This window comes from Marmota monax, unplaced genomic scaffold (assembly GCF_021218885.2).
Source record: "Marmota monax isolate L192 unplaced genomic scaffold, Marmota_monax_Labrador192_F-V1.1 WCK01_AAM20220418_F8-fsc00003, whole genome shotgun sequence".
NCBI classification, from domain to species: domain Eukaryota; kingdom Metazoa; phylum Chordata; class Mammalia; order Rodentia; family Sciuridae; genus Marmota; species Marmota monax.
The window spans coordinates 19,131,805-19,150,881 of record NW_026694084.1 but is presented as its reverse complement, the minus strand read 5'-3'; the positions used below and the strand labels follow the sequence as shown (position 1 = coordinate 19,150,881).

The window sequence follows — 19,077 nt, the reverse complement described above, 5'->3', positions numbered from 1 at the left end:
TTTATTTTTAATGCAGTGGTCATCTGCCTCACTCCTATTCCGTGTTTCACTAGAAGCTGATTCTTCTAATAATTTCTATTTGCCATTTATGGTCCCATCATGAGTACACATAACATATAAAACTGAATAATAGCTACTGATTTCATGATGTAAAAGACAATTATATCACATCCACAGCTCCTCTCTTCAGTATTCCAGAGTTACATTCTTTTTGGTTATTTTAGCGATTGCTTTTGTCATTTGTTGATATGTTTATTTCTCTATCTAATTTTATCAATGTTTGAGACTTTGGTGGCTGGACCCCTACATATTTTTGTGATCTTATCCTACAATAGGAATCCCAATAAGGTCTCTAAGAATATGGCCAGGAAATTTTGACTGATTAGTAGGCTTTGCTTTAAAATACTTAAGTAAGGAGGTGGCTATTACACTGTGAATCCTGAATGCCAAAATAAGGGAAAGATCTTTGTTTGTTTATTTTATTTTTGTAGTGCTGGGGGATTGAACCAAGGACCTTGAACTATTTATGTTTTAATGTAAAAGTCAACAGCAACATGATCAGTGTCTGTAAACTCTATGTACACAACTACAGTTTGCTTTTTCTTTGACCATTCTTAGTTTTACTCTAGAAAAGCATAAGCTATGTGAGGTCACGAGCTACATATTCCTGTATACAAACTTCTTTGTAAAGATTTGTTAACTTGAACTGACCATAAGAATGTACAAAGTTTGACTATTTTTGAAGATACATTTTTATCAATGTTTAGGATTAAGTGTACATTTTAAATCTGGAAAAAAATATTTAAAGAGCTCAAGTTGGACACTAGAAGGTTATATTTGTCAAAAGCAGATCCAAAATGATTGCATCCTGTCATAAGTCCTGCTCAGTGTTGAGGAACCCTAGAGTGTATTTCAGGAGAATGTCACTTTTCTTAAAAGATACCAGCACAGCATATCTATAACAACATTTTATTTTACAGTTTTAAAAATTTATTAGAAAATACTAATTATTTATTTTATTTTATTTTTTTGCTTGGAAAAGTATGTGCTGAAAATCTGTTTATTTGTTAATAATATACTGGATTAAAGTAGAAGTCATATCATTTTATCCATAACTTAACTCAATATTAGGTAAAGGCAATAAAACACAAATGGTGACAGATTTCATGTATACTTTCACTTCAAGAAAGTCCCTCCTCTCAACACTGTTGATTAAATTTCTAAGACATACATTTGGTGGGGGAGATGTATTCAAACCATAGCATTTTGTTGAATATTTTACAAACAGACGCGTGACATCAAGAATAAAAGATGAACTTGAAGGTTTTTCACTTATTTTTGACATCCTACTTCATCTTTTCCTTACTATTCTTTATTTATTTCATTTAGCGGTTCAGCTAAGCCCTCACTCAAAAACCCAGCTATCTTTTATCTCTTAGCCTCTCTCCTAACTGTTTTTTTTCCCTTCCTTTGATCTCTATACAGTACCTGTGGACACAAAAGAGTGATCTTTAACATATATACATCAGATTGTATCAGTATTTACTCAAAATCCAGTAATCATAATAAACCACAAAGCTTTATTTTATTTGCCTGTATACAACCCCAGCGTCTTTACTGTCTTCTCCTTTTACCACACTCCTTGAATAACACTGACCTCCTTGATGTTTCTTCAATGTACTGGTCATATTTCTGATTCACAGCTTCTACACTGCTACTCTTGGAATATTTTTATCTCAGGTCTCTGGCTGGCTAGTTCTCTCACATCCTTCAGGCTTTTGCCCACTAACCTTCTTATTATAAAAACAAAAATTTTTATTTACCTTCCCCAGTTTTCCCAAAGTTTCCAGGATGGAATCAATACCCATATCTAAAATCGCAACCACATATCCTTAAGACAGAGTGTACTCTGATGTATATAAAGCTCATGTACTTTAGGGCCTCAGAACTTTAAAAGGTAAATCACAGAATTTAAGAGTACTATCCGTAGGAATATATGTGTTTTGTATTGAAAAAAAAGTTATGGCAGCATCAAGATAAAACCAATATATTGTTCTTTTTAGAAAAAAATATTTAAAAATTATACATTATAGTGGGATTCTCTGTGACATATTTGTTCATGCACATAGCATAAATTGGTTTCTTTCATTCCCCCATACTTACCCTTTCCTTTCCCTCCTCTCTCATGTACCACCTTTCTCTAATACAACCGTTGGTTTATTAGCTTATTTCACTTTGCATGATGTTCTATAGTTTCACCCATTTTCCTGTAAATCCATAATTTCATTTTTCTTTATAATTTAGTAAATTCAATTGCATATATGTGTGATATATATAAACACATATACAATCATATTTTCTTTATCCATTTATTTTTTGACAGACACTTAGCAGCATAATTCATAATAGCCAAATTATAGAAGCAATATGATATTATCACTCCTTTTCATTACAGTAGCATACAGTAACCATTGAATTGATAGGCAATTATAAGACCCTAAGAATGAACATACTTGGCCTGTTAAAGAACCACTAGCTTGCAAAGTTTCCAAAGAAGTGATCATATGACATTTGTTCATTGCTTTTTCTTACATGCACTTTCCAAAGTACCACTTATGTTCCTGTAAGTATTAGGCATTAAAACATGAATTCTTCATAGTCCTTGTCCTGAGAGAGCTTACAATCTAATGAGATACAGACAGGAAGGTCTATTGTTAACAATAAAATTGAATACTATTTTGGTGTAGTGGAGGGGCATCTAACAAGTAACAAAAAGCCTTTATATCTCAGGGTAACTCCCTAAAGTGGGAACTATTAATATTATCATTTCAAAATAAGGAAGACAGAAAGACATTCATTTACTTGTTCAAAGTCACACGTGCTTAGCAGTCCTATTGTGAATACATTATTTTAGTTACTACCCTACATGTAGGCTGGTAAATTCTGTAAAGGACAGTGTACTGGCCTTTTCCATTTATGGACCGTAAGAGCACAGTAATATTTTAATTGGTGTCTTACTTCATTTTGTACTATTATACCAGAATACTTTAGGTTGAGATAGATATATATATATATATATATATATATATATATATATATATATATATATATATATATATATATTATATCTCACACATTCAATTTTTGTAGTTCTAGAGTGAAGGAGCCCATATCTGACAGGGGCCATTTTACTGTATGATTCCCTGCAGAAGGGCAAGTGGGCATGAGAGACAAAGACAGAGGAGAATGTAAAGGGTCTGAACACATCCTTTATCAGGAACTCACTTCTAAAATAAATAACCTATCACTATGATAAAAGCACTAATCTATTGATGAGGGCAATATCTTATGACCCAATCATTTTATGAAAGTTCCTCCTCTCAACACTGTTGATTAAATTTCTAAGACATTTGGGTGATGTATTCAAACCACAGCAGTTTGTTAAATATTTTACAAACAGAGGCATGGCATCAATAATATTAAGAGATGAAATTGAAGGTTTTCCACTTATTTTTTTGACATCCTACTTCAGACTAAGTATGGGAATTAACATAAATTGCTACAAAAATCTGACACAATTCTTCACCTGAAATGCATTTTAACATTTCATCTCAAAGGCAATTTTGGGCAGAATACTAAGGCCTTAATAAATACATTCTGCCTGTGCTAGCACTGTTCTTTTGAAAATCTATAATACTATTTTCAATACCTTCATTTCATTTTTGCTGATATAAGTCATGGATGATGGAAAAAAAAATAACTCAGCCACTGATGACCTCTAAATTTGCTCAACTTACATAAACACAAATATGCTGTGATTAGACTTCCACTAGTCATCTGGCACTGTTCTCTATTTACCGTCCAACTACATGTGGAATGATAAAAGCATTTAAGAGGAGAGCACTCTTATTCTATCAACTGAAAAGAAAAGCTTTGAAACAAAAAAAAAACCCCAAAAATGAAAAGTCCATTTTAAAATTATAGCTTTCCCACTGCAGAATACTCTGTAATTAACAAACTCTTATAACCTGTAATTTTAATAAAAACCTTATTATTTGTGTATGTAAAGAAGTAAATAACTGAGCTTTTATTATCAGATCTTCTATTTAAATGGATGACTTGCCTAAAATACTTATTTCAAGTGTCTTTGAGATATACAAATATCTTTTGAGATATGAAAAAGTCTGGAGACCTCTTCCACTATAAATACATATGGAGATTAGTCTAACATACTGAGATATTTAGCATTTGATGTCATTTAAATGTGTGATATAATTAAATCATGTAAATTAAAGATTCATAAAACAGAGGTCCAGAGGTAAATTAATTCTGAGTGTCATCAAATATGTGTGCCTTTTACCAGCACATAGTAAATTAATTCACCAGATATAATACACAGATTATGTATCAGAACCATGTTCTATAGTAAAGTATATGTGTTTGGTATTGAAAAAAAGTTACGGCAGCATCAGAATAAAACCTAAGTACATTTCATTTTCATGTAATAGAGGAAAAACTATTATTTAAAAGGAAACAGGAAGGAAAGCTAATGTTATTGAGCACCTGCTATTTTCCAGACACTCTTACATACATTATCTCTCCAGTTGGTGTCAAGCATGCTAGTCTAGAGAATCATTACCATTGTTATAAATAAATTCCTGCTGCTATGGATTCTGGAGTATACAATGTAGAAGTATGCAATCTGATTGCAAATCAGCATTTATAATTCAAAACACATTATCATGTAACCATTGTCTTAAGCCTCCTATTTAAACCATGACACAAGATCCCTTATTGTACTAAAATGTCCCCAACTCTCCACTGCCATGTAGTCTATATTTAAGGCAGACCTGACCTGAAATATACCTTCCTAATATATCACCAGTTTTACAGACAAATTGAAAAAAAAATGTATTCATACAGAAAGCTGAATCATCTCAATGATTCTCTTCTTTTGGCTCAGAAAAGTAAAATATGTAACAGTGACTGTGTCATGGCAAGATTCAATTATATGGAGGTAATAAGACAAGAGATCTAAGGGTAGACAAATAGTATGCTGTGAAACAAAAATCCTACTAGTAGAACTCATTCTACAAAACCTAGAAAACAATTTTAGTATTGAATACACATATCTAGAATACAATAATACATATTCCGGGCAGTCTTCAGATACTTCAACGACTGTTCAGAATCTCACACTGTACAGCAAAGTAACAGAAAGGAAAATTAAAATTTACCATATTTCCTTGGAGACAAATTGGTGTATCTTATCTCCTGCATACCTCATGTAAAACCTTCAGTTAATTTCAGAAATATGTGTTTACAGTTTCAGTGGTCAAAAATTGGTGACCTTGTACTATAAAATCAGAAGGTCATAGGCTAGGATTGTGACTCAGTGGTAAAGTGCTTGCCTGGCACATGTGAGGCACTGGGTTGATCCCCAGCAGCACAGTAAAAAAATAAAATAAATAAAATAAAGATATTGTGTCCATCTACAACTAAAAAAATATTTTTTTAAAAATCTAAAGGTCATGCCTATTATGCTTTCAAGGAGATATTCTTAAGGAAGAAAGTAGGTTGTTTCCTTTCCTTAGGTTAAATAAAGAAAATTTCCCCAGTTCACATTTATGCTCCAATCAGCAAACCATTCACTCTGAGATTCCTTAGGGGGAGATATGCCTGGGAGAAGACAAAATAGAGCTCTCTGTGTAACAAGAGAATTTGGTCCCTAATCTCAAAACACAAATCTTGTGAATTAGAGGGAAGAAGAATTAGTGAATAAAGCCAAACCATATTTAGGCTGTGTTTCTAAATGACCTCAAGCCTAAGTTCCAAACTGAATTTTAGAATCTTTCTTATTCAGATGTATTCTCTTAGTAAGAAAAAAGAATAAGAATGAAGGGGTCCTCCAACACAATTATTACATTCCAGATCTTCTTGGATCAAAACAACAATCTCTTTAAAAAATTACTTTGGCGAGAATGAAAAAAGAATGACAAAAAGAAATAAAGGTGGTCTGGGACTGGGAGTACTATAAATAGTAGGGGGTTCTAAACTCTTTCTACACACTGAAAAACCTACGGATTTCTTATTACAATTAACTTTTTAAGTGAAGAAAAAAAAGCACATAGGCTTAAAAAGGATATCAGTTATATTCATAGATAAAGATCTAGTTAGAGAAAGTACATGAAAACTATAATTTAAAAAATACATGTTTGATGTATGTGCTTCTTAATTAGTGTATTAAATCGGAAATTCTAGCAGCAGGCCTAATAACTACTGCAATTTTCAGTAATGATGAGCATAAAATATTTCAAGGCATCTACAACTATTATGTTAATCTAAAAATACCTGTGGTTTATATTGGTGACAAACTCCCCATTACTTATAATACTACTGTCCTTTGTGGCTTCTATTGATAAGTAAAGGGAATGTTAAAATTCATTCAGGAAAAATATTCAGTTAGGATTTAGAGAACATATAGATATTTTTCCCCCATCAATTTCACAAAACAAGGAAAAGAACACTTGAATTATAAGGATATGAAGACTTTAGCCAGATTATACATCCTTTTTCTAGTAGTGTTGGCTCTTGTTTTCTCCGGGACTTCTAAAGGACAAAGAGTGCAAAGAAGTAGAAGGCTGCATCCATGATGACTCAACAGCCACGCAGTGATCTCTGTACCTTGAGAGAAAGCTGAGTGGAAGTAGTGGCTTCTTCTTCCTCCGGGATGGAGTATAGAACTCTGTTCTTGATCCTTACAGAAAATGAAGAGGGAAAAATAAAAGCCATGAGCTACTCCTACTGTGGTGTGGTGGTGCCCTGAATAGGGTCATATAAACATTTCTACCTCTTTCATCCATCCCCCAACCCCAAAGGTGGCAGATTGTGAACATTCTTCCTATCACTTTTTGTAAGCTTTGTACCTTCCTGGGATTGATGAGGTTAGTTCATCTTCCTAAGTCCCTAGGAAAGCCTCATTATAAAGACAAAGAAAATTCTGGAATAGGTCAGGACAGTTCTTTAATTCATTTTACCTAAGCTTATATTATACACCTGATCTGACAGATAATTTCTGTTCCAGTTCCAGTGTATATTTCTCCCTCTTCCAAAGGTACTCAACCAGTAAATAAGGAAGCTGGAATTTAAATCAAAACCTTTATTTTTCCTAACCTGACATATACTTATTGGAAATCTATATTGAGACACTAGTATTCTAGAATAAGAGGTTCAAATGGTATGCAAAAAGACATGGAAACTTTGACTTAATAGATCCTGTAGACTAGAGAGACACAGGTATTGATCAAAGAGCCATACAAATAAATACATAATTACAAACTGTAATCCTTGTCATGAAAATATTTGATGAAATGGTGTATATTAGGGACTTTTGAATAATTCTGGAATTCAAGGAAGACTTTCCTGAGGAAAAGATGTTTGATATTTAGTAGGAGTTAAATTACTACACAAGGTTTTTTTTTCCTTATCTAACATCATTTTTATGCTAACATATCGATTGTTTTAAATGGTTTTTTAATAATTATAAAAACAGACTGTCATCACTAAGGAGCAGTGACTCAAAGAAGTAACTAAGTGATTAAAGGAATTTTAGTTTCAAAACACCAATAATTCAACTTAAACCATTTTAAATAATCGCCTTCCCATGGATGGTTTATTGAACAATCACAGATTAGTGACTACCAGGGTATTGGGAGTAAAGGAAATGAAGTGAAAGCTCATGGGTACTGGAATTATCTGAGGGATGATGAAAACGATATGAAATTAGATACTGTGTTGGTTATATAACTAGTTAGTATGCTAATACCACTTGGCTTTATGCTTTTAAAAGGTGAATTTTATGAAATGAGAATTATATATTAATTTTAAGCATAAAGTAAAATATGAATGGCTATGTATCATAGATCACACACTCAAAACTTATTATTTGCTAACAGACTTTGTATATGTCACTATTACAGATCTATCCAGCAAATGTAGGTATTTACAGCCCTTCACTATAAACTTTTCTTTCTCTGAGACCATGCTCTCTGATGAAGATTTGGCTCAGAAAATACTGAGGGATGAAGGTTATGCCTGCCTAGACAGCAAAATCAATGAATGAGTCCAAGCAAGCAGTGAGGTGACAGATGTAGAAGCTCACATACAACTAAGTTGACTTCTTGAGTCATTGAAAAGTTTTATGAGACATTTATTGCCAGAGTATGATGACATTTTTTAGTATCAAAATGTGTGAAATTATAACAGAATTAATTCATGAGGAATGGAGAATGATTTTGCTTTTTTTATTTTTTTTGGGGGGAATGAGGTGATAGAAAACTCATAGCAACATTATTCTTACATTTTTTTCTAAATAAGTAAATATGAATGTATTGAAAATAATGCAAAGTAAAATGAAAATTAAATAAGATACTTAGTATAATGGTTTATAAATTAAAGTAGTATTAACTACCATTATGATAAAATAATATTGGAGGCTTATCATCTAAGGCAGATAAGCAAAATGAAGTACTTATGCTTACATAGAAGACATAATCAGGAGCATAAAAGGAATGGTTGGATACTTAGTTATTTTCACTAAGCTCAAGGTTTTGAACACAGAAGAAAAAGAATAGTAATTTTGATCTCAAAATCAATACTGGTAATAATAACTGTCTACATTCAATTTACTATCAGACAGTTTAAGGATCAGGAAAGGCTTTGTCTTTAAAAAATGCTCCATGGGAGATATAACTTTCAAACACATTCTTTACTAGGATTTATGATTTGTGACGTTAAATCAGGTTATATCAGGGCATAAGTAATTTACTAGATGCATACCAGCAGTTTTGTAAGGTACAGCAGTTCTTTTGAACTGAAGGAGCCACAGGTCATATCTAGTAAATTATTGATTTAATATATCACATTACTCTTTTGTGACCTACAAGAAGTTATCACTTTTAGAAGTACCTCAGTTGCTTTCTGAGAATAATTTATACATTATATAATAATTTTCAATGTAGTATATATTTGATAATAAATTATACATTACATGGGTGAAGAGATAGATATAGAATTGTAAGTAGCTTAAGGGTTTGTGGCATGTATTATAAAGTTTCTAAGACATTCAAGTAGTATCTCTTCCATACAAATGGTTTGATAGTCTTCTCTTTCACTCAGTGCTAATGTACCTTTTGTTCTTACTTGTCTTCAGTCCTCCTCCTCCTACATTCCACATCCTTATCCCTGTTCAAACTACAAGTAGAAAGTCATTTTCCTCAGATGACAAGAAACCGTAAATCCTCATTCCATCTCATGCTCTGATTTCTCTGGAACTAACACATCTATCAACTGTTTCAGTGCATGCATAATTTAGGAGTAAAACAAGCATAGATACAGTTTAATTGGATCATGGATGCATTTTACTTATACAAATCAAATCATACAAATTCATTCAAAATAGAATTTTTTAAAAAAACTAAACAGAGAACAAGGAAAATACTAAAAACAATAAACTATGGGTGATTTCAATCACTCAAAGAGGATATGCCTCAGACTGGTAAAATGTTAACATGGATTTGCTACTGTGAATTAGAGTAGCAAATCAAGAGAGAATGTATTGGATACTGCATGAAATTTAAGTGATTTATCTAGGGTAACTTCAACTCAATCAAACATTTGTATTATATGTTAACTGGAACATTATTTTATATTACTCTGATCTTACAATCACAGTTCATTTAACCATCAAAGAGACATTTATAGAGAACCTACTTTGTTCTAAAAAGGAGGGAGAAAAATATGTAAAGTTTGTGTGTTAGAAAAATCAGTCGCAGTGATATGGAATTTTGGTGATGAGTAATGCTAGGAGCTTACTAGAAGAGTCCACAAGAAAACCGTTGGGAGATGACAGATAAAGAGGCAGCGAAGATAAAGAAAAGCTGATATTCTACCTGAGAGCATAAACAGCAGAACAGTGATTGGACCCTTAGTCAGGGAGAGAGAATAAACAATAACAGCATTTTATAAGAAGGCTGGGTTTGACATTTTAAATATCTAAAATAATTTGGCTCTATATGCATTCATTAAATACAGTTCTTTGTCACAAAATCATGATTAATTATTATCAATTACACAAACATTAGAATTATTTCCAAAATGGTAACGCAATTTGGAATCATCGATTTGGCATCTTGCAAAGTGACTTCTGGGTATCATTTGTGCTATGAGATGTTGCATGGAAAGAGAATGTTCCATGGTCAAACATGTTATGAGAAAGCATGACCTCCAAACCTTATGAATGTACCCAGTCATAAAAAAAAAGAACGGTATTTTTTTAACCCTTGTATTTCCTACACTTACATAAACAGAATTATGTCTTCTCATAATTTATATGCTCCACAAATATGCTATTAAAATATAGAATTTGTGTGCCACATGTTATATCAAGAACATGTGAGTTATCATGTTTAACATGTTATAAAGCATATACGCTTTTTAGAGAAAATTGCTGCCAGTTTGACATAGGAGCCAAATGTATAGGTGGTATATATCAAAAAGCAAAAATAAGAGTAGAGTTCAAAGTTTGGGATTGCTTTTACCTCCAATTTTTGTTAAGATCAAAAAAGATAAAGGCTGGTCTCTTACAGCCACTAAGGTGGTATTAAAATAGAAAGTGAAAGTATGAAAAGCTATTGGAGACCAATATTAGGAGAATCAGTAAAGTTGGCCGAGATCAATCATTTTTCCATTTTTATTTAATAAGCATAAAAGATTATAAAAGCTCTCTGATCATAATTTACCTTTATTTATGTTAATCACATACTGTACAATTATCATCGATCACTAAATAATATTCTGTATCATTAACTATAAATTTATACATGCTGTAGGCACTGACCAGAATAGAAAATTAAGGTTACCAATACAAATAACAGAATCTGACATGATATTACCATACTAACATGTGATTAAGCTGCAATCTCACATATATTCATGGTTAAAAAAACCCTTCATATTTATAAATGAGATTTATAAATATGAAGTAACAGCTGTCCTAAATGTCCATTATGCAATATATAATATCTGAAACAAATCAAGGGTGACAGACACATACTAATGTGTGATGGCTGAATGTTCATGAGTAAGTCACAGTTTTGCACTTGAATTAGACATTCTCATTTCTATTCATACTTTCTAAATATAAAAATAAGAGTTTTTGTCATGTACATTCAAAGTATTATAATTTTAATTTTGGAGCACCTTAAAATCAGAAAGAAAGTTGGCATTAAACACATTACTCATTCTTGAATGATTCTCTCATCAGTAGCATTATCAGTTGAATAAAGTTATCAGTGATGAAGTAAGACTACACCTGACTACTTTAATCTCAAACAATAAAGAGTGATGAGAGTGAAACATCTTTGGTTATTATCATCACTGTCAAATTGTTGTTTCTGGAAGTTCTAAGTTTAGAATGTTTAATTCTAAGTAGATAATACTCTTTTATTTAACATTAACAACAACAAAAAAAGGGCAGAATATTCATTAGCCACCCTACTGAATATAAAAGGTTTGTGTTTAAATATTGCTATATTTTTAAACTTTCAAGAGGACTTCATTAAAAGGATTGATTTTTTTCAAACTATTGCAACTCTCCCTGAGGCACCTAACAAACTACCACATTGAAAACTCGTTAAAGAAAAATGGATAAGAATGTAGTTCAGAGGTAGTACATGTGTCTAGTATGTACAAGGCCCTTACAAAAAAAAATTAAGCTTTACCTTCAATGAATTCCTAACTCCAGCTACTTATAGATAGAAGGAGGAGGATCACAAGTTTGAAGTCAGCCTGCAAAGTACAGCAAAACCCTGTCTCAAATTTTCGACAAAAGGTTGGGAATGTAATTCAGTGCTAAAGTAGTTACCTAGAATGTGCAAAGCCATGGATCCAATCTCCAATACCAAAAAAAAAATAATAATAAAATTAAAACAAAGCTAATAATTCTATTTTTGCTCCTGATCTTATCTCTAGGCCAATGCTCTGGTTTTGCCTTTGCAAACCACCCCTTACCAATCCTTTCATTCTCTTCCCAGTTGAAGATTCTGGTTTGTTTTTATATTTCTTTATATACCACTTACTCATTATCATATTCTAATCTAGCTTCTACTCCTCTAATCTAGTTCAGAAGGTCTAGTCCAAAAGTTTACAAACTTTTTCTGTAAATGATTTTGGGATTTTCTTACCAATCTCTGTTGCATATCCTACTGTAGTTTTATTTTGTCTTTAACTCTAAAAATAAATAAATAAATAAATAAATAAATAAATAAATAAATAAATAAAAATATTTTCTCAAGTCTATGAGCTTCATTTGGCCCACTGACAATAATTTGCAGAAAGCTGTTCAATATGATACTACTCTTGACACCAAAATCTCCTTTTGGTGTTTGAGTGGAATAATAAATGATACTGTTCTTCCTGCACAAGTTCAAAGCCAAAAAGATATCAAACCATTAACTTTAATATTGATAAAAGTTGAGACTAACAGTAAACTTCCTACAACCTGATTTTGGCAACTACAGCCCTACCCTCCAAGGACATACAACAAAAACCTACAATGTGGGTGACCAGGCTGGTAGATAACACACTATAGGCAGGATGGCTCTGAACAAGAAGAAGTAGAAGTTCCTTTCCAGGGCCCACCATTCATTCTAATAATGAGCCAGGGGCAGGGCCAGCCAAAACACATTTAAGAAAATCCCTCTACACAGAAATCACAGGCTTAGGAAAGATGCATCCAGCTCTCTTATGTTCCAGATGCTTAGTCAACAAAGACTCCTTTTCCATTTATTAACTGTTTTGCAATATCTAACCTTTTGAATTTGAACTCTTTTTTTCCCCCCTTCAGTGAAAGTTTCTTGTACTTTGGCTTCTGAGAGACTTTTTCTGTAGCTACCCTTTCTTTACCTAATTCTAGATCTTTGGTGCTTTGCAGAACCTCTTCTTTAACCATATTTTCTCATTCTCCATACTATTTTGAGTGATCTCATTCACTTAAAGAATATCATAGATACATAAATCACCATTAGTAGATCAGGTCTCTTTCTGAGTTTCAGATGTATGAATCCTAATACATCTCCTGACTTATGAATAACAGGACCACTTTCTTACAATTGTCTGGAAACATCAGTGTCACCCTCATCCTTTTTTTATGAATATAAGACATTTGGGCCTGAGGTAGAAAATAAGTCTGTCCCAAGGAACCATCAACAACTCCTTTGATTTCTAGGTAAATTATATAAACAGAAAAGATTGGAGCAAAAATGGGTGAAAGTATTTATAAAATTATCACGTCCCATGTATGAAATGCTTAATTTGACAGCAGCATAATCGTGCTTGAATTTGAGTAGGGGTTCAAGATTTGGCTGCAAGTATATAATTTATGAAATGCTGATTTTTGTACTCTTATATATGAAAGGATGGCTACTCTTTAGAGAAAAAAATTATAACATTTGATATTACTTTGCTATGGAGAACAGTAAATTGAATACTTACAAAGTTTTATGTATGCAGAATTTTACCACTTTTAAAATATTTGACACTGGAGGAATCTATTAAAAGATGAAAATAATTTTTACCTCTTAAAATCCAGTAGCCATATTTTTATATCAAGAACACATTCATATTACAATTTTTTAATCTTCTAAAAATATTTTTTTTAATTTTTATTTCTTAGCACCCTGCGGAAGCCGTTCAACAGGTTCAGAAGGCACTGTTCTATCCCCAAACTATCCAAAAAATTACAGTGTGGGACACAACTGTGTTTATTCTATAGCAGTTCCCAAGGAGTTTGGTAAGTAAGATTCATGTCACCATGTGGTATTTTATTCCAGACAGACTTTATTTTTCACCACATTATTTTTAAAATAATAATGATGATGAAGAAATTATCAACTATTCATAAAGCATTTTACAATTTTTTTACAGATTGTAGCTATGTAATCATAAAATTGAGGTCATTTCATTAAAATTGAATTAATGGTCAAGTATACAGGTGAACAACAATACAAAAATGAAAACAGGATTGTTTTTAATTTTTAAAAATAAGCACATCCAGTAACCTTGCAAGTGCCTTCATATTGGAATTATATAAAATAGGACATTACCAAAGCACAAAGAAATGTCAGATTTTCAAAACATGCATAAAGTCAAATATACAAACTACTACAACAGTAACAAAAATGTTTATAAAACAACCATATACCAGTCCTACAGTTTATTATCACATTTCCAGAAAGAAGAGATTTTGTTTTTAAGTATCTAGTTTCTGGGACAGCAATGAATAAAAAAAAGACGACAAAGGACATTTTAACTCATCCTGTCAACCTGACAATCTGTTCTCCATTGGCACTAGGAAGACAATGTGTCCTTTGCTGCCTTCACATCTTCCTGATCACAAGTCTTAGAAGTCACCTCTCTGGCTTCTAGAGGTTTTGGATCTGAGATCCAGCTGGATATATCCCAGGTTAAGCTCTGTTCATGGATGAATAGGCAAGGGAAATTTAGTGAGCAGTAAAGTATGGGGAAGAGACTGAAAGTGCATAAACTTCTAGAATTTAGATTTACAGCATGTGTTTGATGGTAAAGGATTTGTTATAGCTGTCATGAATGTCTGGGTCTGGATGACTCAGTGTTTTTGCAGAAGGACATGGATTTTATCATTAAAGATTGGGGGATAACATCTTGACTTAACATTTCTGCTGCCAAAATATATAATAAGCTGATGTTCCCAGTCCATTTTCTTGAAACCAGATACTACTATATATCCTCTTTTTCTTCCCTTTGAATCAAGTTCAAGATCCTCAACAAAATTGAGAGTACCATCTTCAAAGTGAAGTATCAAACCTTTCATTTTAGCATTGAAATAGAGCGCCATTGCTTGTGTTAGCTAGGTGTCTGTTTCTGCATTGTATGTAGTATTCCCTTCCCCTGGCATATTGATCAGTGGAATCAGACTTGAGCTGTTTGATAATGAAGGGAATGACAGTTTAGAAAGAAAAATATCATCCTCTTAATTGTGTTTATTTTTTGCCTTTTGTGCTCAAGATAGTTTTCCCTTTGTTAGAGCACCACCTTGTCACCAGATGCCAAAAATGTTACATGACTGCTGACAGAATCCTAGCAGTGTTTTACAAAAAACTACCTGATTCCATTATGTGTTCCATTATACTCTCTTTTGGGGATGCTATGTGGCTAAAAGAATGAGAAAGAGGAGTATTATTTTATTTCTTGACACACAGACATGCTGGTCATCCTGAAGATATTTGACAATTGCCTGTGTATGCTGGAAAAGATAAAGGAGAAGTTATAATTAAAATAAAAGTAAATTAATAGATTCCTAAATAATGGAGTCTTCATTTTGGAGAGTTAAATTAGATTTAATTCTATTAATATAAAGTATAATACTATGTTGAAACAGAAATGTGTGGTTTTTAAACTTTTTTTTAACAAGTCTGTTCATGGATAAAACAGTGTACTTAGGTTTACTATTAAGGAAAATGATTTTATTTTTCAAGAATTGCATTATTTTTTCCTTAAAACTGCATGTGAAAATATATACTAGATCCTAATTTCAGCCCTGTTACATATTTGCTATCTGTCTTTAGACAAGTTATATAAGGTTACTGAGACTCAGTCTTGGTGAAATGGGGATCATGTGTCAACAGAGAAGAGTTATTGCAAACAGTAAATTAGATTGTCTATCAGAAATGCATCTCATCTTTTCCATGTTCGGTATCATTGAGTTTAAGAATGCTAGGTTTGGAGTCAGACTTCTGGGCTCAGGCTCAACTCAACATCTTACTCTTTTTTATTGGACAAATTACATCATCGGCCAAAGTCTTACTTTTCCTATCCCTAAAATAATGGTGACAAATGCCACCTCATGGGATTATTTCATAATGAAATAATATGTGTGTGAATGATTAGCACTATAAAACATAGTATACACAGATGTACATAGAAACACATTTTTCTTTGTGTTCTCATTCACATTGAATGTCTTTAATTGACTCCTATTGTATAAAACATATGAAATAAAATGACCTAGATTATCCTGGAATAGGACTTTAAAAGTATTATAGCTAAAATTGAGACATTAATTTATATTATTTAGCTAAAGCATAAGAAATTAAAGCATGGGGTCTTGGGTTGTGGCTCAGTGGTAGAGTGCTTGCCTAGCATGTGCAAGGCCCTGGGTTCAATCCTCAGCACCACATAAAAATGAATAAATAAAATAAGTGTTAAAAAAAGAAGTTAAAGCATGGAAACAAATATTTTGGATTCACTTCACCAGTGAATATTAAATCATGCAATCCTTAATAATTTTCTGGGAGTGGCGTGGTAGAATTAAATAAATTCTGATCATTGACTTCTTCTTATCCTTACCTTTACTCTTTGATGTGAGATGATCAAGCAATAGTGAGTGGGTTTCTATAAATCAAATTCCTGATTTGCTTCTGCTTTCTCTTATTTTCATTTGCAATAATTTCCTGCTAATGCACATTGAGCTATTTCTTCTGACTTTTAGGTATCACTTTAACACATATAATTCTCATCTTTTCTCTTTTCCTGTTTTTAATCTCAAATTGTGATCATTCCTTCCTTTAGACCTGTTATATGTAGATAATCTTAAAATTGAGTTTTTATTCCTTTAGTAAAATATATGTCAAATACACTCAGTTCATTCATTCACATTACATTTTGAACAGGTGTTAAGATTCTAAGATAGTTATGCAAGTAGAAAATCATATATAATCAACATTACCAATGAAAATATTTTATATTACTCATGAGAGATCATCTCATGATTTTGCACAAGCCATATTGTCTTTTAGAAAGTCTAATAGGATGTTTTTCTTCCAATGAAAGAACAGATGACAGTTTCTTCAGGTAGTGTCATATAAGCTGGTTGTGATTCTTAAGGGTGATGTGGCTTCAGATTAAGTTCATTTATGTATTTTTACCTGGTGTAGAATTGAATTCATATAATTTCAATGTGTACACAATGTGACAGTACCGATCGATGGAGTGTGAACAGTGTTGTTAATTCCTTTTGTTTTTGTGGATAAGAGACTTGTCAATTTATAATATTTTTGTGAGCATGATTAGATTTCATTTAGACTTCAGATATTAGAGTTGGTTGAGCAATATTTATTCTATATGATTCTGGTTGTTTTATATCCTTAAAAATAACAGTTCTTGATCAATTGGATAGCATTCATTAATAATGTACTCTCTTCCTTCTATAGTATCAAACTATTTCACTTGATTGCTCTGATTTTAAAAATCCTAGTTTACCTATCAATAAAATAAGTTTAATTGTCCTTCATCTTCTAATTTTTAATCATGAATTATTTTCCCATGGGATTTTGTTGCTTAAATACTTATGCATTTTTTTTGAATGCCAAAAGCATGGAAACCAGATTTTATTTCAAATTTGTTATGGATAAGTTCTTTACAGTGTAAGAGAATTTTTGACATTGTCAGGGAGAAAAAATTTTATTAATAACACATACTTAGAGTATTGAGGCCTAAATCAGATTTCAAAGAGGTTGGAGTTATTAAAACTGGGGGAAAAATGTCATGGATGTCTACTAATCTTTACTAAAAATAAACAAACAAACAAAACCAGAATAGCCTAAGTTGAGATTATTTTTGCTTTGATTATGTTCTCTTGGAATAGAAGATACTGAAAAAAAAAAAATATATATATATATAGATATAGATATATATATAGATATATATATATATATATATATATATATATATATATATATATATATTATGTGCTAGATATTGAACACATGGGCCTTTAACCACTGAGCCATAGACCCAATCCTTTTTCATATTTTATTTAGAGACAGGGTCTCACTGAGTTGCTCAGGTTCTCACTGAGTTGCTCAGGTTCTCGCTAAGTTGCTGAGGCTGGCTTTGAACTCATGATCCTCCTATCTCAGCTCCCCTCAAGCTGCTGGCATTAAAGGCATGCACCACTGCACCTAACCGAAGTATTTATCTTAAAGCCAAATGAAAAAGATGTTGAAAGGGCAAAGTTACAGATTTGAGACAGAACAAGTGGCAAACCTAGGACCTTTAGGCAATTGGAAGAAAAGAAATTTAGAAACATGAGTCTTTTTATAATCCAGAGGAATAATTAATTGCACATGGAATGTTGCCTGTTGGAATTATCACCCCTCTCAAATTTTCCCAACTCCATCTCTCCTTACTAAGAATTCACTATAGGGCTGGGGTTATGGCTCAGTGGTAGAGCGCTTGCCTAGCAAATGCGAGGCCCTGGTTTTGATCCTCAGCACCACATATAAATAAATAAAATAAAGGTATTGTGTCCAATTACAAATATATATATATATATATATATATATATATATATATATATACATATATATATATGGAATATATATATATATATATATATATATATATATATATATATATATATATATTCCATATATATTAAAGGCTGTATTAGTGTCAAAAGGCTCCCATAACAAGTGTCACAAACCTAGTGGCTTAGAACAATAAAAATGTATTCTCTTACAGTTCTGGAGGTTAGATGTTTGAAACAACAAGTGATGATGCCAGGCATCCTTCAGGCTCTAGGGCAGTGGCCTGTCCTGCCTCTTCCCAGCTTTTGTTGGCTCCAAGCAATCCCTTCGCATTCTGGAACTTATAGCTGCATCATTCTGATGTTCATAAGATCACTCTATCTCCACAAGACCTTTCCTCTGCCTATCTGTTCATGTTTTTATGTGGCTCTCTTGTTTTCTCCTCTTTTTATACAGATAGCAATTATTGGATTTAGGACCAACCTGAATCAGTTTGATCTCATCTTGATCCCTTAAGTAATGCATCTGCAAAGACCCCGTTTCCAAATATGATGATATTATGAGCTTCTGGGTTGACATGAGTTTGGGGAGACACAATTAAGCCCACATTACACTATATTACCAAAATTTTATGTAGATCTTAACATTGATAACTGAATAAGGCATTGATACA

General features: G+C 32.3%; 1 protein-coding gene across 7 annotated transcripts in view; it reads left to right on the top strand.

Moving 5' to 3' along the window:
- Positions 1-19,077, top strand: part of Csmd3 (CUB and Sushi multiple domains 3) — a 1,151,628-nt gene that overhangs the window by 912,721 nt on the left and 219,830 nt on the right. For all 7 annotated transcript variants that reach the window (XM_046464911.2, XM_058585685.1, XM_058585684.1 and 4 more), the window contains one exon: positions 13,733-13,849. In XM_046464911.2, the coding sequence (XP_046320867.1) occupies positions 13,733-13,849 (117 nt within the window). The remainder of the gene's footprint in view (positions 1-13,732; positions 13,850-19,077) is intronic.